This window comes from Carex rostrata, chromosome 3, assembly GCF_964058835.1.
Source record: "Carex rostrata chromosome 3, lpCarRost1.2, whole genome shotgun sequence".
In the NCBI taxonomy this organism is placed as follows: domain Eukaryota; kingdom Viridiplantae; phylum Streptophyta; class Magnoliopsida; order Poales; family Cyperaceae; genus Carex; species Carex rostrata.
In genome coordinates this window covers 5742458-5767175 of record NC_135920.1, presented here as the reverse complement: position 1 = coordinate 5767175, position 24718 = coordinate 5742458, and the positions used below count along the sequence as shown (strand labels likewise).

General features: G+C 36.8%; 1 protein-coding gene across 1 annotated transcript in view; it reads left to right on the top strand.

Annotated features, from left to right (window-relative positions):
• The window catches only part of LOC144551378 (signal recognition particle subunit SRP54 2-like), a 31021-nt gene extending 11733 nt beyond the window's left edge, over positions 1 to 19288 (top strand). The window contains exons 2-4 of the mRNA XM_078299321.1: positions 18245 to 18348; positions 18692 to 18792; positions 18883 to 19288. Of these exons, the coding sequence (XP_078155447.1) occupies positions 18245 to 18348; positions 18692 to 18792; positions 18883 to 19061 (384 nt within the window). The 3' untranslated portion in view covers positions 19062 to 19288. The remainder of the gene's footprint in view (positions 1 to 18244; positions 18349 to 18691; positions 18793 to 18882) is intronic.
• Positions 19289 to 24718: the final 5430 nt, after the last annotated feature.

Genomic DNA, 24718 nt, shown 5'->3' with positions numbered 1-24718 from the left:
AGACATTACTAGAGTGCTCTGAACACTTTCAATTGGAGTGTTGTTTTTGGGTTGTAAATGCCCTATTATCTTCTTATGTAGAATGACAACTACAGTGCTCAAAATACCTTCAGTTGGAGTGTTGTATTAGGGTTGAAATGCCTTATTGTCGTGCCTTTTGGAGACATTACTAGAGTGCTCCAAACACCTTCAATTGGAGTGTTGTATTACTGTTGTAAATGCCCTATTATCTTGCTATCTTTAGGCACAACCAGAGTGCTCCAAACAACTTCGATTGGAGTGTTGAATTAGTGTTGTAAATGCCCTATAATCATGCAATCTAGAGGCACAACTAGAGTGCTCTAAACACGTTCAAATGGACTGTTAAATTTGGGTTGTAAACTCCTAATTATCTTTCTATATAGAGTCACTACTCGACTACTCCAAACACCTTCACTTGGAGTGTGGAATTTGGGTTGTAAACGCCCTATTATCTTGCCATCATGAGACATTACGAGAGTGCTGCAAACACATTCAATTGGAGTATTGTATCAGGGCAGTAAATGCCCTATTATCTTCCTATATAGAGTCACAACTAGAGTGCTAAAAAAATATTCAATTGGAGTGTTGTATTAGGGTTGTAAATGCCTTATTTTCTTTGCATATAGAGACACAACTAGAGTGCTCCAAACACATTCAATTGGAGTTTTGTATTAGGGCTGTAAATGCCCTATTAGCTTACTATGTAGATTCAATACTCCAGTGCTCAAAAGACCTTCAATTGGAGTGTTGTATTAGGGTTGTAAATACCCTATTATCTTCCTATGTAGGGTCACAACTACAGTGCTCCAACTATCTTCAATTTGAGTGTTGTATTAGGGTTGTAAACCCCATTATCTTGCAATCTGGAGACACAACTAGAGTGCTCGAAACACCTTCAATTGGAGTGTTGTATTAGGGTTGTAAATTCCCTATTATCTTACCATCTGGAGACACAACTAGAGTGCTCCAAACACCTTGAATTAGAGTGTTGTACTATGGTTGTAAATGACTTATTATCGTGCCATTTGGAGATATTACTAGAGTGCTCCAGACACCTTCAATAGGTGTGTTGTATTGGAGTTGTAAATACTGTATTATCTTCCTATATAGAGTCACAACTAGAGTTCTCCAACCACCTTTAATTGGAGTGTTGTATTGGGGTTGTAAATGCCCTATTGTGTTGCCATCTAAAGACACAACTAGAGGTCTCCAAACGCCTCCAATTAGAGTGTTGTATTAGGGCTGTAAATGCGCTATTATCTTGCTATATAGAGTCACTGCTTCGTTGCTCCAAACACCTTCAATTGGAGTGTTGTATTAGGGTTGTAAATGCCCTGTTATGATACAATCTAGAGGCACAACTAGAGTGCTCCAAACACCTTCATTTGGAGTGTTGTATCAGGCTTGTAAATTCCTTATTATCGTGCCATTTGAAGACATTACTAGAGTGCTCCAAACACCTTTAATTGGAGTGTTGTATCTGGGATGTAAATACCCTATTATCTTCCTATATAGAGTCACAAGTGGAGTGCTCCAAACACCTTCAATTGAAGTGTTGTATTAGGGTCATAAATGCCCTATTATCTTGCCATCTAAAGGCACAACTAGAGTGCTCTAAACACCTTCAATTGAAGTTTTGTATTAGGGCCGTAAATACACTATTATCTTGCTATATAGAGTCACTACTAGAGTGCTCCAAACACCTTCAATTGGAGTCTTGTATTAGGCTTGTAAATGCCTTATTATCATGCCTATTGGAGACATTACTAGAGTGCTCCAAATACCTTTAATTGAAGTGTTGTATTATGGTCGTAAATACCATATTATCTTCCTATCGAAAGTCAGAACTAGAGTGCTCCAAACACCATCAATTGGAGTGTTGTATTTGGGTTGTAAATACCCTGTTATCATCCTATATAAAGTCACAACTACAGTGCACCAAACACCTTCAATTGGAGTTTTGTATTAGGGTTGTAAATGCCATGTTATGATTCCATCTAGAGGCAGAACTAGAGTGCTCCAAACACGTTGAATTGGAGTGTTGTCTTTGGGTTGTAAATGCCATATAATGTTGTCATCTAGAGGCACAAATAGAGTGCTCGAAACACCTTCAATTCGTGTGTTGTACTATGGTTGTAAATGACTTATTATCGTGCCATTTGGAGACATTACTATAGTGCTCCAGACACCTTCAATAGGTGTGTTGTATTGGAGTTGTAAATACTCTATTATCTTCCTATATAGAGTCACAACTAGAATGCTCCAAACACCTTCAATTGGAGTGTTGAATTAGTGTTGTAAATGCCCAATTATCATACAATCTAGATGCACAACTAGAGTGCTCCAAATACCTTTAATTGAAGTGTTGTACTATGGTTTTAAATGACTTATTATCGTGCCATTTGGAGACATTACTAGAGTGCTCCAGAGACCTTCAATTGGTGTGTTGTATTGGAGTTGTAAATACGCTATTATCTTCCTATATAGAGTCACAACTAGAGTGCTCCAAACACCTTCAATTGGAGTGTGGTATTAGAGTTGTAAATGCCTTATTATCTTGTCATCCAGAGACAAAATTAGACTGCCCCAAACACCTTTAATTGGAGTGTTGTATTTGGGCTGTAAATGCCCTATTATCTTTCTATATACTACTCGAGTGTCCAAACACCTTCAATTGGAGTGTTTTATTAGGGCTGTAAATGCGCTATTATCTTGCTATATAGAGTCACTGCTTGGGTGCTCCAAACACCTTCAATTGGAGTGTTGTATCAGGCTTGTAAATTCCTTATTATCGTGCCATTTGAAGACATTACTAGAGTGCTCCAAACACCTTTAATTGGAGTGTTGTATTTGGGATGTAAATACCCTATTATCTTCCTATATAGAGTCACAACTAGAGTGCTCCATACACCTTCAAGTGGAGTGTTGTATTAGGGTCATAAATGCCCTATTATCTTGCCATCTAAAGGCACAACTAGAGTGCTCTAAACACCTTCAATTGGAGTGTTGTATTAGGGCCGTAAATGCACTATTATCTTGCTATATCGAGTCACTACTAGAGTGCTCCAAACACCTTCAATTGGAGTCTTGTATTAGGCTTGTAAATGCCTTATTATCATGCTTATTGGAGAAATTACTAGAGTCCTCCAAACACCGTTAATTAGATTGTTGTATTAGGGTTGTAAATACCCTATTATCTTCCTATATAAAGTCACAACTAGAGTGCTCCAAACACCATCAATTGGTGTGTTGTATTTGGGTTGTAAATACCCTATTATCTTGCCATCTAGCGGCACAACTAGAGTGCTCTAAATACCTTTAGTTGGAGTGTTTCATTAGGGCTGTAAATACTTTATTATCGTGCCATCTAGAGACATTACTAAAGTGCTCGAAACACCTAAATACCCTATTATCTTCCTATATAGAGTCACAACTAGAGTGCTCCAAACACCTTCAATTGGAGTGTTGTATTAGGGTTATAAAGGCCCTATTATCTTGCCATCTAAAGGCACAACTAGAGTGCTCTAAACACCTTCAATTGGAGTGTTGTACTAGGGCCGTAAATGCGCTATTATCTTGCTATATAAAGTCACTACTAGAGTGCTCCAAAACACCTTCAATTGGAATGTTGAATTAGTGTTGTAAATGCCCTATTATCATGCAATCTAGATGCACAATTAGAGTGCTCCAAATACCTTTAATTGGAGTGTTGTACTATGGATGTAAATGACTTATTATCGTGCCATTTGGAGACATTACTAGAGTGCTCCAGACACCATCAATTGGTGTGTTGTATTAGAGTTGTAAATACTCTGTTATCTTCCTATATAGAGTCACAACTATAGTGCTCCAAACACTTTCAATTGGAGTGTTGTATTAGCGTTGTAAATGCCCTATTAGCTTGCCATGTAGAGACACCACTAGAGTTCTCCAAACACCTTCAATTGGAGTATTGAATTAGAGCTGTAAATGTCCAATTATCTGGCCATCTCGAGGCACAACTAGAGTGCTCCAAACACCTTCAATTGGAGTGTTGTATCAGGCTTGTAAATTCCTTATTATCGTGCCATTTGGAGACATTACTAGAGTGCTCCAAACACCTTTAATTGGAGTGTTGTATTTGGGATGTAAATACCCTATTATCTTCCTATATAGAGTCACAACTAGAGTGCTCCAAACACCTTCAATTTGAGTGTTGTATTAGGGTTATAAATGCCCTATTATCTTCCTATATAGAGTCACAACTAGAGTGCTCCAAACACCTTCAATTGGAATGTTGAATTATTGTTGTAAATGCCCTATTATCATGCAATCTAGATGCACAACTAGAGTGCTCCAAATACCTTTAATTGGAGTGTTGTACTATGGTTGTAAATGACTTATTATCGTGCCATTTGGAGACATTACTAGAGTGCTCCAGACACCTTCAATTGGTGTGTTGTATTGGAGTTGTAAATACTCTGTTATCTTCCTATATAGAGTCACAACTAAAGTGCTCCAAACACTTTCAATTGGAGTGTTGTACTAGGGCCGTAAATGCGCTATTATCTTGCTATATAGAGTCACTACTAGAGTGCTCCAAACACCTTCAATTGGAATGTTGAATCAGTGTTGTAAATGCCCTATTATCATGCAATCTAGATGCACAACTAGAGTGCTCCAAATACCTTTAATTGGAGTGTTGTACTATGGATTTAAATGACTTATTATCGTGCCATTTGGAGACATTACTAGAGTGCTCCAGACACCTTCAATTGGTGTGTTGTATTGGAGTGGTAAATATTCTGTTATCTTCCTATATAGAGTCACAACTAAAGTGCTCCAAACACTTTCAATTGGAGTGTTGTATTAGGGTTGTAAATGCCATATTATCTTGTCATCCAGAGACAGAACTAGAGTGCCCCAAACACCTTTAATTGGAGTGTTGTGTTTGGGCTATAAATGCCCAATTATCTTTCTATATTGAGTCACTACTCGAGTGGTCTAAACATCTTCAATTGGAGTGTTGTATTACGGCTGTATATGCGCTATTATCTTGCTATATAGAGTCACTGCTTGGGTGCCCCAAACACCTTCAATTGGAGTGTTGTATTAGGGTTGTAAATGCCCTGGTACGATACAATCTAGAGGCACAACTAGAGTGCTCCTAAATTCTTAAATTGGAGTATTCTGTTAGGCATCTAAAAGCCTTGTTATCGTGTCATTTGGAGACATTACTGGAGCGCTCCAAACACCTTCAATTCGAGTGTTGTAGTAGGGTTGTAAATGCCCTATTATCTTCCTATAGAGAGTCACAACTACAATGCTCCCAATACCATCAATTGGAGTGTTGTATTAGGGTTGTATATGCCCTATTAGCTTGCCATGTAGAGACACCACGCGAGTTCTCCAAACACATTCAATTGGAGTGTTGAATTAGAGCTGTAAATGTCCAATTATCTTGCCATCTCGAGGCACAACTAGAGTGCTCCAAACACCTTCAATTGGAGTGTTGTATCAGGCTTGTAATTTCCTTATTATCGTGCCATTTGGAGACATTACTAGAGTGGTCAAAACACCTTTAATTGGAGTGTTGTATTTGGGATGTAAATACCCTATTATCTTCCTATATAGAGTCACAACTAGAGTGCTCCAAACACCTTTAATTGGAGTGTGGCCTATTATCTTGCCATTTAACGGCACAACTAGAGTGCTCTAAACACCTTCAATTGGAGTGTTTTATTAGGGCTGTAAATGCCCTATTATCTTCCTATATAGAGTCACAACTAGAGTGCTCCAAACACCGTCAATTGGAATGTTGAATTATTGTTGTAAATGCCCTATTATCATGCAATCTAGATGCACAATTAGAGTGCTCCAAATACCTTTAATTGGAGTGTTGTACTATGGATGTAAATGACTTATTATCGTGCCATTTGGAGACATTACTAGAGTGCTCCAGACACCTTCAATTGGTGTGTTGTATTGGAGTTGTAAATACTCTGTTATCTTCCTATATAGAGTCACAACTAAAGTGCTCCAAACACTTTCAATTGGAGTGTTGTATTAGGGTTGTAAATGCCATATTATCTTGTCATCCAGAGACAGAACTAGAGTGCCCCAAACACCTTTAATTGGAGTGTTGTGTTTGGGCTGTAAATGCCCTATTATCTTTCTATATCACTACTCGAGTGGTCTAAACACCTTCAATTGGAGTGTTGTATTAGGGCTGTATATGCGCTATTATCTTGCTATATAGAGTCAGTGCTTGGGTGCTCCAAACACCTTCAATTGGAGTGTTGTATTAGGCTTGTAAATTCCTTATTATCCTGCCGTATGGAGACATTACTAGAGTGCTCCAAACATCTTTAATTGGAGTGATGTATTTGGGATGTAAATACCCTATTATCTTCCTATATAGAGTCACAACTAGAGTGCTCCAAACACCTTCAATTCGAGTGTTGTATTAGGGTTATAAATGCCCTATTATCTTGCCATCTAAAGGCACAACTAGAGTACTCTAAACACCTTCCATTGGAGTGTTGTATTAGGGCCGTAAATGCGCTATTATCTTGCTATATAGAGTCACTGCTTGGGTGCTCCAAACACCTTCAATTGGAGTGTTGTATCAGGCTTGTAAATTCCTTATTATCGTGCCATTTGAAGACATTACTAGAGTGCTCCAAACACCTTTAATTGGAGTGTTGTATTTGGGATGTAAATACCCTATTATCTTCCTATATAGAGTCACAACTAGAGTGCTCCAAACACCTTTAATTGGGGTGTTGTGGGTTGTAAATGCCCTATTATCTTGCCATCTAGCGGCACAACTAGAGTGCTCTAAATACCTTCAACTGGAGTGTTTCATTAGGGCTGTAAATACCTTATTATCGTGCCATCTAGAGAAATTACTAAAGTGCTCCAAACACCTTCAATTGGAGTGTTGTATTAGTGTTGGAAATGCCCTATTATCCTCCTATATAGAGTCACAACTAGAGTGCTCCAAACACCTTCAATTGGAGTGTTGTATTAGGGTTATAAAGGCCCTATTATCTTGCCATCTAAAGGCACAACTAGAGTGCTCTAAACACCTTCAATTGGAGTGTTGTACTAGGGCCGTAAATGCGCTATTATCTTGCTATATAGAGTCACTACTAGAGTGCTCCAAACACCTTCAATTGGAGTGTTGTATTAGGGTTGTTAATACCTTATTATCGTGCCATCTGGAGACATTACTTGAGTGGTCCAAACACCTTCAATTGGAGTGTTGTATTAGTGTTGGAAATGCCCTATTAGCTTGCCATCTAGAGACACAATTATAGTGGGCTCCAAACACCTTAAATTGGAGTGTTGTATTAGGGTTTTAAATGCGCTATTATCTTACTACATAGTCACTACTCGGGTGCTCCAAAAACCTTCAATTGGAGAGTTGTATTAGAGTTGTAAATGCCCTGCTATCATGCAATTTTGAGGCACAACTAGAGTGCTCCAAACACCTTAAATTGGAGTATTATGTTAGGCATCTAAAAGCCTTGTTATCGTGTCATTTGGAGACTTTACTAGAGTGCTCCAAACACCTTCAATTCGAGTGTTGTAGTAGGATTGTAAATGCCCTATTATTTTCCTATATAGAATCACAACTACAATGCTCCAAATACCTTCAATTGGAGTGTTGTATTAGGGTTGTGTATGCCCTATTAGCTTGCCATGTAGAGACACAACTAGAGTTCTCCAAACACCTTCAATTGGAGTGTTGAATTAGAGCTGTAAATGTCCAATTATCTTGCCATCTCGAGGCACAACTAGAGTGCTCCAAACAGCTTCAATTGGAGTGTTGTATCAAGCTTGTAAATTCCTTATTATCGTGCCATTTGGAGACATTACTAGAGTGGTCCAAACACCTTTAATTGGAGTGTTGTATTTGGGATGTAAATACCCTATTATCTTCCTATATAGAGTCACAACTAGAGTGCTCCAAACACCTTCAATTGGAGTGTTGTATTAGGGTTATAAATGGCCTATTATCTTGCCATTTAAAGGCACAACTAGAGTGCTCCAAACACCTTCAATTGGAGTGTTGTACGCTTGTAAATGCCTTATTGTCATGCCTATTGGAGACATTACTAGAGTGCTCCAAACACCTTTAATTGGAGTGTTGTATTAGGGTTGTAAATACCCTATTAGCTTCTTATATAAAGTCACAACTAGAGTTCTCCAAACACCTTCAATTGGAGTGTTGAATTATAGCTGTAAATGTCCTATTATCTTGCCCTCTCGAGGCACAACTAGAGTGCTCCAAACACCTTCAATTGGAGTGTTGTATCAGGCTTTTAAATTCCTTATTATCGTTCCATTTGGAGACATTACTAGAGTGCTCCAAACACCTTTAATTGGAGTGTTGTATTAGTGTTGGAAATGCCCTATTATCTTCCTATATAGAGTCACAACTAGAGTGCTCCAAACACCTTCAATTGGAGTGTTGTATTAGGGTTATAAATGGCCTATTTGTTAGTGTGGGTGTCCTAGACCCAGATCATATCTATGATATGTTTAGTTTATTAGTGAATGATTTTATCATTTTGTACCTTGAGTATTCATATTAGTGGATCATTTGAGTTGATGACTTAAATTGTAGAACTTCACAATGAATAAATTTGTTTATTCTTAAATGTTCCTTATCTTGGCAATCAGCAAAGGTACACTGGTTGACCATATAAGATAGGTGTGGTGATTAGATGATGGCCATGTTCTATAGGTTATACGATAAGGAGTTATCGATCTAATCACACATGTGCATACATGGAGATGTATGGCACTGGACAGACCCAAGAATGAAATATCATATGGATTGTGTTATGTGTCATTGATATTTCATTGTGTCTAGAATTCTTTGGTTGAGATATTTATTTTTCTTACATAAGGGATGTGTATTGTTGGTACTGTCCAACGCTCTCTTTAACCAGGAGTTATAAAGGCAGTTACTGCAGTACATATAACTTATGCGGAAGAACGATACGTATCAAGAAACCATTGTCCCTTATATGTTAAAATAAGTGATGATATCTCTGGGCCCCTTGATAAAGTTTATATTATGTGCATGCAATATGATTATATGATAATCATATCATAATTAAACTTCAGGAAATCAAGAAAGAATAATTGGTAAGGATGACACATTCCTACCTTACGATTATTTGGATATCATGTGGCAAGGAATTGACACAACAACATTTTTAATGTTACAGGGATCGTGATTTTGCATTGTGCTTTTTCATCCACATCATTTGGGTAATCAATATACCATGGCTAGTTGTATCATTGATTTATGGAATTAAAAATGTTTAATTCTATTGCCATAATGATGGGATCCCATAGGGTCACACCATATGAAAGATTAAAAGAAAATATATTAATAAAACATATGTGATATGTATATAATATGTTAGTTTGTAATAATCTAGAAGTCAATAATACGATAAATTATCATAAAGCTTTGTTCATGAATTGAATGTTTATTTATATATCATTTTGTTGCCTTGAGTATTATTGCATTTATGGATCATTTCGAGTTCATGACTGAAATTGTGAAACTCCATAATATAGATGATATATACTCTTAAAAGGTCACTGACCAAGGTAATTAGCAGGAACACTAATTACCGCTATAAGGTTAGTATGTGGATTAAAAGATGGTTAAGTTTTACAAACCACCTGACACGAGATGTCATTTTAATCACATAGATACATGTTCTAGGAACATGGTATTTGACAGACCCCGAATGAGACATTAAATAGAATTGTGTCCGTGTCATTTATGTTTTCATTCAGTGTCACGTTCTAAAGTATGAGGTATTTATCGTTCCCACTGAGAAATATGTATGTGTGATTGCTATCTACCGCTGTCCGTAAAAAGCAGTCATAACGGTAGCATTCCCATATGTATAGCTTAGCTGAGGAAGTGATAGTCTACCAAAAGTACTATTGTCCCTCGTATCTCTATACGAGCTATAGCATCACTGGGCCCCTTGGTAGAGTTAGATTATCTGCATGCGGTTTAATTACAAGAGTAATTATATTTGATAATCTGCTCAAGATGAAGAAAAGATTAAGTTTGCAAGGATGACACACATCTACCTTGAAACTAATCTGATAGCTATGAGACAAAAGAACTGACACAAGTAAATAGTTTACTGGATCGTGATATTGTACAGTACAGCATCATCTGTGTAATTGGATGGTCATGATGTGTTGCCAGATACCACTCATGATTATAGAAGTTAAAACAGTTTTAACTCTGTTTACCAACATAACACAGATCCTATTGGGTCACACCATATAGGAGCTACTCGGAGAATCTTACTGATTAATTATAAATTGATTATAATTAATATTAAGATGGTTATAATTAATTATATGTGATATAATTAAATTATAAATGTCATTTAGAATGACAAACAGAAACAACGGTTAATTTATAAACGTACACGTTACGTTGTATAAAAGTTACCGAACAACAACCGAAAAGAAATATAATTGTATATGACAATTATATATATTTGATTTGGATTTTAATTTGTTAATTATGGATTTGAATTATGGGTTTAAAAGCCCAAAATAATCAAAGCCTTAATTAAAATTAAAAGCCCAAAGTCAAAGCCCAAAATCAAAGCCTTTTACTATTCATGCCTTAATGGGCCAAGGGCAAAATGGTCATTTCACACCTATGCCACCTTGCATGACACCTTAGGGTGTAGAAGCATGGAGAAGAGTGTGGAAGGGTGTGTAAGGGGTATTTTGGTCTTTTCACACATTAAAGGATGAGGTGTCAAGGGTTTTTGGTAAATAGATTTGTTTTTAGGGGTATTTTGGTCTTTTGCGAACCTCCTCCAAACACTATAAATAGAGGGGTGAGGGTAGAGAGAAAACTTACTAATTCACATGTTAATATGATTAATTCGTTAATCGGAATTTCTCTTCCCTGATTTCGGTTATTACGAGATTCAGAAAAATATATTTTTGCAAACTCTGCGGTATTTCTGTTTTGCTTTTTAAGTGAAACGGAATAACTTGGAGTCTTAAATATATTTAATCTGTCCCTTTTTTGGTGAATAGTGTTTCTGCAGAATTCCGCGGTTTACGGTATTTCTGGCAAAAGAAATAAATCGCTCTCCGGTTAGTCCTGGTGGATAACCGATAGAGGTATCACACGTGTGATACTCCGAGTCGATTCCTTCCCTGGTGTAGCTCTTCTCGCTCGGTGTGCATTCCAACTGTGATTTGGAAACAAGGTATAAATTGTTATATTAATCTATTTAATTGGTAAATAGATTTAAAGCTTTAGAAAATCAATTATGGAGTAGATCTGTAAATAGGATGAAATGGATCTTCTTGATTCATTTAATCCGTAGCTTAAGGTAGATATAAAAAATTTTGTTTTACTATTTCCGCACCTTAAGCTAAATCAATGGGTTTGAACCATCGAAAACCCAACATAATATGTGCTATGTTATAAGAAGTTATAATTAATTTGTACAAATTATATGTTATTAATATATGAATAATTTTATGACATGGAGATGTTATAAAATAATCCTAGTAATATTTAAAGTATGCGTGACATATTTTAAATAGTTTTTGACACATGAGATATGCATATAAATTAACATGGAATATTAATTTATTTGTTGGCTTGTTTTAATGTATGGGATTGTGGACTTAATTAAATATTAATATGATTAATATGTTTAAGCCCAAAGCCCAAATATATGCTGGGGAGAATTGATTAGTAATGGCATGATTTAAGGAATATTTAAATATATCATTAAATTTAATCAATCTCATTAAAGAGGAAAGAAATTTCTGGACATATTTTTTTGGTAACTTTGAACTGGTATTTGAAAGGATAAATACTAATTATTCTGGACGTATGGCCTATGTAATCTGTAGCCCTTGGAGTCTAGAATCCAATGGTGAAGATTTCAAGTCATTTGGAGTTACCTAGAAAAAGATATAAGGATTTTAGTACCGAAAGGTCAGAATTTCTGTGAAATATATCTTGGCCGAAATTTGCTCTTTTCTCCTCTCCTCCAATTTTTCTCATGTATTGAGATCTAGAAATCCTCTAATAAGTTTTCAGAAATTAAGAAGAGGGTGAAACTAGGATTAAGGTTCTACTTGTTAATCTCTTACTAGCCTTAGAGATACAAGTATTTATTTTATCTCTCGGTGGATACCTAAGGAGGCTCGTCATTTTAGGGGCTAAAGCACAACCACCATTGAAGGAGGAAGGGAATAAAAAGTTGCTAAGCAAGACAACTCTTCTTGATTTGATTTAGAGATCAAATCCAAGGTATTATGTTATTCCATTCTTGATTAGGCTAATTAAGATTGTTTCTTGCACTTACAATAACTAGATCGTTTGTTTTGAGTCGAATAAATTTTTGTTTTATTCCTTGCTATCTAAGCATCAAAACTTTCACTATTATCTCGCTATATAGAGTCACTACTCAAGTCCTCCAAACACCTTCAATTGGAGTGTTGTATTAGGGTTGTAAATGCGCTATTATCTTGCTATATAGATTCACAACATGGGCGCTCCAAACAATTTCAATTGGAGTGTTGTATTTGGGTTGTAAATAACCTATTATCATCCTATATAAAGTCACAACTACAGTGCACCAAACACCTTCAATTGGATTGTTGTATTAGGGTTATAACTGCCATATTATCTTGCCATCTGCAGACACAATTAGAGTGCTCCAAACACCTTCACTAGGAGACATTACTAGAGTGCTCCAAACACCTTCAATTGGAGTGTTGTATTAGTGCTGTAAATACCTTATTATCGTGCCATCTAGAGACATTACTAGAGTGCTACAAACACCTTTATTTGAAGTGTTGTATTAGGGTCGTAAATACCCTATTATCTTCCTATATAGAGTCACAACTAGAGTGCTCCAAACACCTTCAATTGGAGTGTTATATTAGAGTTATAAATGCCCTATTCTCTTGCCATCTAAAGGCAAAACTAGAGTTCTCTAAACACCTTCAATTGGAGTGTTGTATTCGGCTAAATGCGCTATTATCTTGCTATATAGAGTCACTACTATTGTGCTCCAAACACCTTCAATTGGAGTGTTGTATTAGGCTTGTAAAAGCCTTATTATCGTGCCTCTTGGAGACATTACTAGAGTGCTCCAAACACCTTTAATTGGAGTATTGTATTATGGTTGTAAATACCCTATTATCTTCCTATATAAAGTCACAAATACAGTGCTCCAAATACCTTCAATTGGAGTGTTGTTTTAGGGTTGTAAATGCCCTATTATCTTGCCATTTAGAGGCACATCTAGAGTCCTCCAAACACCTTCAATTGAAATGCTGTATTAGGGTTGTAAATACCTTATTATCGTGCAATTTGGAGACAATAATAGAGTGCTCCAAACACATTCAATTGGACTATTGTATTAGGTTTGTAAATACCCTATTATCTTCCTATGTAGAGTCACAACTACAGCGCTCCAAATATCTTCAATTTGAGTGTTGTATTAAGGTTGTAAATGCCCCCATTATCTTGCAATATGGAGATACAACTAGAGTACTTGAAACACCTTCAATTGTAGTGTTGTAAATTCCCTATTATCTTCCTATATAGAGTCACAACTAGAGTGCTCCAAACACCTTCAATTGGAGTGTTGTATTTGGGTTGGAAATGCCATATAATCTAGTCATCTAGAGGCACATATAGAGTGCTCCAAACACCTTCAATTGGAGTGTTGTATTAGGGTTGTTAATACCTTATTATCGTGCCATCTGGAGACATTACTTGAGTGGTCCAAACACCTTCAATTGGAGTGTTGTATTAGTGTTGGAAATGCCCTATTAGCTTGCCATCTAGAGACACAATTAGAGGGCTCCAAACACCTTCAATTGGAGTGTTGTATTAGGGTTGTAAATGCGTTATTATCTTACTACATAGAATCACTACTCGGGTGCTCCAAACACCTTCAATTGGAGTGTTGTATTAGGGTTGTAAATGTCCTGTTATCATGCAATTTAGAGGCACAACTAGAGTGCTCCAAACACCTTAAATTGGAGTATTCTGTTAGGCATCTAAAAGCCTTGTTATCGTGTTATTTGGAGACATTACTAGAGTGCTCCAAACACCTTCAATTCGAGTGTTGTAGTAGGGTTGTAAATGCCCTATTATCTTCCTATATAGAGTCACAACTACAATACTCCAAATACCTTCAATTGGAGTGTTGTATTAGGGTTGTATATGCCCTATTATCTTACCATCTAGAGACACAACTAGAGTGCTCCAAACACCTTCAATTAAAGTGTTGAATTAGAGCTGTAAATGTCCTATTATCTTGCCATCTCGAGGCACAACTAGAGTGCTCCAAACACCTTCAATTGGAGTGTTGTATTGGTGTTGTAAATTCCTAATTATCGTGCCATCTGGAGACATTACTAGAATGCTCCAAACACCTTCAACTGGAGTGTTGTATTAGGGTTGTAAATGCGCTATTATCTTGCTATATAGATTCACTACTTTGGGGCTCCAAACACCTTCAATTGGAGTGTTGTATTTGGGTTGTAAATAACCTATTATCATCCTATATAAAGTCACAACTACAGAGCACCAAACACCTTCAATTGGATTGTTGTATTAGGGTTGTAAATGCCCTATTATATTGCCATCTGCAGGCACAACTAGAGTGCTCCAAACACCTTCACTAGGATACATTACTAGAGTGCACCAAACACCTTCAATTGGAGTGTTGTATTAGGGCTGTAAATACCTTATTATCGTGTCATCTAGAGACATTACTAGAGTGCTACAAACACCTTTAATTGAAGTGTTGTATTAGGGTTGTAAATACCCTATTATCTTCCTAAATAGAGTCACAACTAGAGTGCTCCAAACACCTTCAATTGGAGTGTTCTATTAGAGTTATAAATGCCCTATTATCTTGCCATCTAAAGGCACAATTAGAGTTCTCTAAACACCTTCAATTGGAGTGTTGTATTAGGGACGTAAATGCGCTATTATCTTTCTATATAGAATCATTACTAGAGTGCTCCAAACACCTTCAATTGGAGTGTTGTATTAGCCTTGTAAAAGCCTTATTATCGTGCCTATTGGAGACATTACTAGAGTGCTCCAAACACCTTTAATTGGAGTATTGTATTATGGTTGTAAATACCCTATTATCTTGCTATATAAAGTCACAAATACAGAGCTCCAAACACATTCAATTGGAGTGTTATTTTAGGGTTGTAAATCCCCTATTATCTTGCCATCTGGAGACACAACTAGAGTGCCCCAAACACCTTCAATTGGTGTTGAATTTGGGTTGTAAATGCCCTATTATCTTGCCATCTAGAGGCACCTCTAGAGTCCTCCAAACACCTTCAATTGGAGTGCTGTATTAGGGTTGTAAATACCTTATTATCGTGCAATTTGGAGACAATAATAGAGTGCTCCAAACACTTTCAATTGGACTGTTGTATTAGGATTGTAAATACCCTATTATCTTCCAATGTAGGGTCACAACTACAGTGCTCCAAATATCTTCAATTTGAGTGTTGTATTATGGTTGTAAATACCCTATTATCTTCCTATATAATGTCACAACTACAGTGCTCCAAACACCTTCAATTGGAGTTTTGTTTTAGGGTTGTAAATCCCCTATTATCTTGCCATCTGGAGTCACAACTAGAGTGCCCCAAACACCTTCAATTGGGGTTGAATTTGGCTTGTAAATGCCCTATTATCTTGCCATCTAGAGGGACATCTAGATTCCTCCAAACACCTTCAATTCGAGTGTTGTATTAGGGTTGTAAATTTCGTATTATCTTACCATCTGGAGACACAACTAGAGTGCTCCAAACACCTTCAATTGGAGTGTTGTATTTGGGTTGTAAATGACATATAATCTGGCCATCTAGAGGCACAAATAGAGTGCTCCAAACACCTTCAATTGGAGTGTTGTATTAGGGTTGTTAATGCCCTATTGGAGGCATTACTTGAGTGGTCCAAACACCTTCAATTGGAGTGTTGTATTGGTGTTGTAAATGCCCTATTAGCTTGCCATCAGAGACACAATTAGAGGGCTCCAAACGCCTTCAATTGGAGTGTTGTATTAGGGTTGTAAATGCGCTATTATCTTACTACATAGAGTCACTACTCGGGTGCTCCAAAAACCTTCAATTGGAGAGTTGTATTGGGGTTGTAAATGCCCTGTTATCATGCAATCTAGAGGCACAACTAGAGTGCTCCAAACACCTTCAATTGGAGTGTTGTATTTGGGTTGTAAAAAACCTATTACCTTCCAATATAAAGTCACAACTACAGTGCACCAAACACCTTAAATTGGAGTGTTGTGTTAGGGTTGTTAATACCTTATTATGGTGCCATCTCGAGACATTACTTGAGTGGTCCAAACACCTTCAATTGGAGTGTTGTATTAGTGTTGGAAATGCCCTATTAGCTTGCCATCTAGAGACACAATTAGAGGGCTCTAAACACCTTCAATTGGAGTGTTGTATTAGAGTTTTAAATGCGTTATTATCTTACTACATAGAGCCACTACTCGGGTGCTCCAAAAACCTTCAATTGGAGAGTTGTATTGGGGTTGTAAATGCCCTGTTATCATGCAATCTAGAGGCACAACTAGAGTGCTCCAAACACCTTAAATTGGAGTATTCTGTTAGGTATCTAAAAGACTTGTTATTGTGTCATTTGGAGACATTACTAGAGTGCTCGAAACACCATCAATTCGAGTGTTGTAGTAGGGTTGTAAATGCCCTATTATCTTCCTATATAGAGTCACAACTACAATGCTCCAAATACCTTGAATTGGAGTGTTGTATTAGGGTTGTATATGCCCTATTATCTTGCCATCTAGAGACACAACTAGAGTGCTCCAAACACCTTCAATTGGAGTGTTGAATTAGAGCTGTAAATGTCCTATTATCTTGCCATCTCGAGGCACAACTGGAGTTCTCCAAACACCTTCAATTGGAGTGTTGTATTAGTGTTGTAAATTCCTAATTATCGTGCCATCTGGAGAAATTACTGGAATGCTCCAAACACCTTCAACTGGAGTGTTGTATTAGGGTTTTAAATGCCCTATTATCTTCCTATATAGAGTCGCTACTCAAGTGCTCCAAACACCTTCTATTGGAGTATTGTATTTGGGCTGTAAATGCCCTGTTATCTCGCTATATAGAGTCACTACTCGAGTGCTTGAAACACCTTCAATTGGAGTGTTGTATTAGGGTTGTAAATGCGCTATTATCTTGCTATATATATTCACTACTTGGGTGCTCCAAACACCATCAATTGGAGTGTTGTACTAAGGTTGTAAATGCCCTATTATTATGCAATCTAGAGGCACAATTAGAGTGCTCCAAACACCTTCAATTGGAGTGTTGTTTTAGGGTTGTAAATGCCCTATTATCTTCTTAGATAGAATCACAACTACAGTGCTCCAAATACCTTCAGTTGGAGAGTTGTATTAGGGTTGTAAATGTCCTATTATCTTGCCATGGAGACACAATTTGAGTGCTCCAAACACCTTCAATTGCAGTGTTGAATTATTGTTGTAAATGCCCAATTATCATGCAATCTAGAGGCACAACTAGAGTGCTCCAAACACCTTTAATTGGAGGGTGGTGCTATGGTTGTAACTGACTTATTATCGTGCCATTTGGAGACTTTACTAGAGTGCTCCAGACACCTTCAATTGGTGTGTTGTAGTGGAGTTGTAAATACTCTATTATCTTCCTATAGTCACAACTAGAGTGCTCCAAACACCTTCAATTGGAGTGTTGTATTAGGGTTGTAAATACCATATTATCTTGTTATCCAGAGACAGAACTAGAGTGCCCCAAACACCTTTAATTAGAGTGTTGTATTTGGGCTGTAAATTCCCTATTATCTTTCTATATAGAGTCACTACTCGAGTGGTCTAAACACCTTCAATTGGTGTGTTGTATTAGGGCTGTAAATGTGCTATTATCTTGCTATATAGAGTCACTGCTTGGGTGCTCCAAACACCTTCAATTGGAGTGTTGTATTAGGGTTGTAAATGCCCTATTATGATACAATCTAGAGGCACAACTAGAGTGCTCCAAAGAACTTCAATTGGAGTGTTGTATTAGGCTTGTAAATGCCTTATTATCGTGTCATTTGGAGACATTACTTGTAAATGCCTTATTATCGTGCCATTTGGAGTGTTGTATTGGGGTTGTAAATGCCTTGAAACAAACTGTGGCGGTTGGAGCTGTGATTGTCACAAAAATGGATGGCCGTGCGAAAGGTGGCGGCGCTCTTAGTGCGTAAGTTGTTAAGTTGGTTTGTGTAATTCTCTCCAGGCCTTGTTTTGTGCTATGCTATTAACCTATAATATTTCTCTCTTGTTTGTTAGTGTTTAACTTCTGCCTGTTTATCAATTCACTTTTCATGTCATGGCTCTTTGGATGCTATTGTTTGCACATAATTAACCAGAAAAAATAGCAAAAACATATATATTTGGATATGCAAAGCCATAATTATAACTTAATGCTCATGGTTTTCTGAATACTATTAAAAGATGATTTGCTGCAAAAATTAAAGTTGGTATGTTGTTGATTTATTGTCTAACTCTTTTATGGTTTTCCTGACTGTTGGAATTACTTGCAGAGTTGCAGCTACAAAAAGTCCAGTGATATTTATTGGCATAGGAGAGCACATGGATGAATTTGAAATTTTTGATGTCAAATCTTTTGTTAGCCGCCTTTTGGGTAAAGTATTAGTACTGAGAGTTATAATTTGTTCTCTTTCCTCCGTTTTTCTTGTTTTTTCCTTTGTTAGCATTATATTTTTCTATGTAGGTATGGGAGATTTGTCTGGATTAATGGACAAAATTCATGAAGTTGTGCCAACCGATCAACAGCCAGAGTTTGTTCAAAAACTATCCGAAGGGACCTTTACTCTTAGACACATGTATGAGTTGTTCCAGAGCATTATGAAAATGGGGCTAATTGATCAGATAATTTACTTTTCAATTTAAATGCTCAGATGTTTTGAAAGCTTGTATGAACTTTCTGGTAGGCAACTTGGTTTTTGTTTTGCTTGATTTGTATTCCTCAGTTGAACATTTTGTTTCAGGTGCTTTCCATGTTACCTGGGATTAAAGAAGAATTGATGCCTAAAGGTAATGAGAAGGAAAACCAGGCCATGATGAAGCAGTACATGATCATGATGGACTCCATGACTAATGCTGGTAATGACTTTTTTCCATAGCCCTAATGAGTTTTTAATAATATTTGATTATTATAGTAACACTCTTCGGATGTGTGGTGCTATCTCTGATGGTAGGGGCATGTTCTTTGGGTAGTTACTATATATGTTTTGTAAGTTATTTGAGTATGGAATATTCGTCCATTTTTGTTGTTGAAGTATTTAGCATTCAGTTGTACAAAATTATCATTCGAAAGTCAGTTTAATATTATAAACTGCCATATTCTTAAAGGAGGTAGTCTAGACAAGTGTCTAAAGCAAATCATTAAATGTGGCAACTATCTGTCCAAAATTGCAAAGCTAGACAGCACAAACCCGAAGTTGAGTGAGTCGCGCATTATGCGCATAGCGCGCGACTCAGGCCACAAAGTGCAGGATGTGATGGAAATGATCAAGGAGTACAAGCGGCTTGCTAAGATCATGAGCAAGATGAAGGGCAAGGCACTGTCGCCTCATGCGTTGAAGAAGATGGGTGGCGTGGGTGGTCTCGAGTCTTTCATGAAAAATATGGCTGGCTCCAACAAAGGTGGAGCTAGACTTTCAAACTATTAAATATAAATGAAGGTCAATCATATAAATTTTTCATATTACGTGTAAAGGTCAATTTCACAGTCAGTGTAGTATTTTAATATATCGCCATGAATCTAGGAACTTTTGCTTGCATTGTATTATTTGGTCTACGTACCGGAACTGATAACATTCGAGATTATGCAGGATTATATACGAAAGATCCTTTTTTGGCTCTCTCTTCAGCCCTATGTCTCTTATCCCTGGGAGGTCTTCCTCCACTAGCAGGTTTTTTCGGAAAAGTCTATCTATTTTGGTGTGGATGGCAAGCAGGCCTATATCTCTTGGTTTCAATAGGACTCCTTACGAGCCTTGTTTCTATCTACTATTATCTCAAAATAATCAAGTTATTAATGACTGGACGAAACCAAGAAATAACTCCTTACGTGCGAAATTATAGAAGATCTCCTTTCAGATCAAACAATTCCATCGAATTGAGTATGACTGTATGTGTGATAGCATCTACTATATCAGGAATATCAATGAACCCAATTCTTGCAATTGCTCAGGATACCCTCTTTTAGCTTTTAGGTCTATTTCTTAGTTCAACATCCCTCTTACTAACTGGAATAAAAGAATTAGTGGATCTGTTCTGCCCAAAACGATAATGGGTTAGGGTTATGAACTTATAATCATGGAATCGACTCGATCATCAGATTATAAGTTCATTCCATACCGGACCAGACCGGAATAGGGTTATGTACATTCTTATTATGCATTCTTATTATGAGAATGAGAAGGGGTTATTAATGGTATTTCATAACTAATAGATTGAGCAGCAGCTCGTAGACCACCTGAAAAGGAGTATTTATTATTCGATCCATATCCTGACATAAGAAGACCAATAGGAGCAATACTTGAAATGGCGATCCATAAAAAAACACCTATATTGAGATCAGCTAAAACAAGACGATACTCAAAAGGAATTACTAAATAGCTTAGTAGAACTGATATGACTGCTATAGACGGTCCAACACTAAACAGACGAATATCTCCTCGAGATGGGAGGAGATCCTTTTTCAAAAGTAATTTAGTCCCATCTGCTATAGCTTGAAGAATTCCCAACGGACCAGCATATTCAGGCCCAATACGCTGTTGGATCGCTGCAGATATTTCTCTTTCTAACCAAACAATTACTAGTACCCCTATGGTGATTCCCAATATCAGGGTCAAAATAGGTACAATCCATATCAGTCCATAGACTTCTTTGAAAAATCCCAATGTAGAGAAAGAATTGATAGTTTGTACTTATGTCGTATCAATTATCATTTTAACGATCAACTTCTCCCATAATGATATCTATACTACCTAATATCGTCATGATATCAGCCAATTTCATTCTTTTAACTAGCTGAGGAAGAATTTGCAAATTGATAAAAGCGGGTGGATGAATTTTCCATCTCCAGGGGAAAACACTATTATCTCCTATCAAATAAATTCCTAATTCCCCTTTTGGGGCTTCCACTCTCACATAAAGTTCTTGTTTCGACAATTCAAAATTGGGTGAAGGTTTTTTACTTATAAATCTATATGCAAAATCATTCCATTCGTAATTCTTTGCTCTATCAAAGCGTCGGACTTCTAAATTCTCATAGGGTCCTCCAGGAATTCCCTCTAGAGCCTGTTGAATCATTTTTATGGATTCCCTCATTCACCGATTCGTACTAAATAACGAGCTAATGAATCTCCTTCTTTTTGCCATTGGATTTCCCAATCGAATTCATTGTAACACTCATAATTATCAACTTTACGAAGATCCCATTGGATTCCAGAAGCTCGTAACATTGGCCCGGATAAACCCCAATTTACTGCTTCTTCTCCACGAATAATGCCCACTCCTTCCACTCGTTCCAAAAAAATGGGATTCCGTGTAATCAGTTTTTGATATTCAACAACTCCTGTTAAGAAATAATCGCAGAAATCAAAACATTTCTCTATCCATCCATAAGGTAGATCAGAAGCTACCCCTCCGATGCGGAAATAATTATGCATCATTCGCATACCTGTGGAGGTTTCGAATAGATTGTATATCAATTCTCTCTCTCTGAAAATATAGAAGAAAGGAGTCTGTGCACCGATATCTGCCATAAAAGGTCCAAGCCATAACAAATGAGAAGCTATACGGCTCAATTCCAGCATAATAACTCGGATATAGCTAGCTCTTTGAGGTACTTGAACATTTTCCAATTTTTCTGGTGCATTTACTCTAAATTATATAAAAAATCTTGTATAATTACAGTTTTGTTTTAAATAAATAAATTGACAGCCAGTCACTTAAAAGATGGATCCGCCTCTGGGTTCCAACAAGGCAACAAGGACATGACCTCCATGTTCGGTGGCCTCGATGGACCTGGCTCTGACCGATATATTATGTTCACAATTGCATTTTTCTTTTTGGTCCAGAGAGATGGTGATAGCTTTATTATGATAGGAGCATTATAATTATCAAGAAAAGATGGATTTCCTGAGAATAAAAGTTTTAAATAGTATTGACAGTATTTAAGGCAATCAAACAAAAAAGAATGCAGGAGTTGGAGGGGAAAGGGGGTGAAGATTTTTTTCATAACTATTACTGTTACATTTCCGAAATTTTAAAACTTTATTAAATTACTAAATTGATCATTTGGCTTAAATAAAAAGTTGAATTAATTTAACGATCTGTCAGAAATTTCTGACCGACTAAAACGAAACTAAAATTTCGTAATGTAAATCATATATATAAAATTACAAAATTATGTATAATAAAATTTAGAGATTTAGAAATAAAATAAAATATAGCACTAGGAATAAAATTATAATTCTACGAAAATATTCGTACAAATAAAATATAGAATTTATAAAGCTCGTTCATTTAGAATTTTTAGATAATTAATTGAATATACATAATTATATAAAAAGGAAATCAAATTATTTGAATCTTAAATTAAGAAATAAATATACGAATTATATGTACAAATATAGTTATAAAATATTATGAAACTTCGACTCGAATTTATAAAAGAAACAGAATTAAAACCCATTTAAAAGAAACAATGTTTAAATTATGAATTGTTTGGACCTTTGGATTTAATCTAACACGGATCTTAATAGTGTAATTTAAATGCTGGAATTATATCCACCTTTCATCTCATCCAGCACGAATCTTAGAGCATACCATTTAACACCCCCACCCCTCCCTTCTCTCTTTCTCTCCTCTCCTTCCCAAACCGTGACAGAAACAACCCCCCCCCCTCTGTTTCTCTTCTACGCCAAACCAAGAGGGGCTCCGCCCCCTCTTCCCCTCCCGTCGCCGGCGAGCCCGCCACCAGCCCCGCACCCCGCTCTCTCCTCTTTCTCTACCCGTGAGCCCCACCACCACCCGCCCCCTCTCTCTCTCTTTTCCCGCCTCTCTCCCCCACCCGTCAAAACCCTAACCCGTGCCCATGCTCCCTGACCCGCGGCCCCACCAGAAAACCCTTCCTCTCCCTAAACCGTGGACCCCTCTCCCGACTGACCTCTCTCTCTCGTGGGTTCGATTGCCGTTGAGTTTCGAGTTCGGAAACCCTAGAAATGTGGATTTTTGCTTGGTGCCGTGATGGTGTGGTTTGGGGCTGCACTGGTGCTTGATTGGTGCTGTCTCGGTGCGTGATTGGTGCTATTATGATGCTTGATAGTGCTCGATTGTGGTGGCCACAAGGCACGGCGAAACCCTCGGAACATGCCACTTTCTTTCGACATTCCTCTTGCGGTTAATTTCTAAAATTCGTGAATTGTGTGTATTGATGAATTGATTAATGTCGTAGGATGTGAAATTGTTAGTTTTCGAGTACGGGTTGTTGATTTTCCCGACTCGAACGAATTGCTCGAATAAATTAAGTATAAGGGGTTATATTGTAAAATGATTTTATTAATGGTCGGAGTTGTAAAATGTATAACCATTGTGATTTGTATAAATTAAAGGGGCTAAAATGTAAGAAAGGATTAATTGTAGGAAGTGATTAGTATAAATTAAAGGGGCTAAAATGTAAGAAATGATTACTTGTAGGAAGTGATTTGTATTAATTAAAGGGAATTGTAGTTAATTTCACCTTTGCTCGGGTTGTTGATTTTCTCGATAAATGGTGCTGATTTTGTGTGTGTACCAGTCCTTGACTTGACAGGGACCAAAAATGTAAATAAATTAAACTGAAGGTTGTTTTGTGCAAAATACAAGCCTTCGGGATCTTTATAAAAATAAGGGGTATGAATTATAAAATATAAAGCCTATGTGAGTTGTATAAATATAAGGGACCAATTTGTAAGATGTAAATTGTTTGAGGCTATGGCCGGCCATGCATGTGAAGTATTATAAATTGAGCCATATGTGAATTGAAATAATTGTAAAGAGAACTGAAATTGAAATGTTATAAATGGACTTTGAGTAAATGGTGAATTGTTAATTAGAGACGTAAACCGTTGCTAAACTATGGGCCTTTAATTAAGTTGAATTGGAATAAGATAATTGATACATAAATTGGGCCTTTAAATGTTTAATTGGATAAATAAGGTGAATTGGGCTTGTAATGTTATAAGCCTTGAAATATTGAAATGAATATGACATGATGTGTATATGTAAATTTGGAATTTGACTTGAATTAAAATGATTATAAATGAGCCGAAAGGTATAGAAGAATTGACCAATTGAAATGCGGCTTTTGGAATTTAAGTTTTGATAATGTAACCGAACTAAACCAAGTAATCGTATAATATAGGTGTAGGCTCAGTCGAGCCAGATTTCGCGAGGCAATTCGAGACGCCTGATCTTTAAATTAAGCGGTACGCTCGTCATAATAAGGTGCGGGATTCTTGGACTTGTTTGATACTTTATTTTCAGGAATTAAA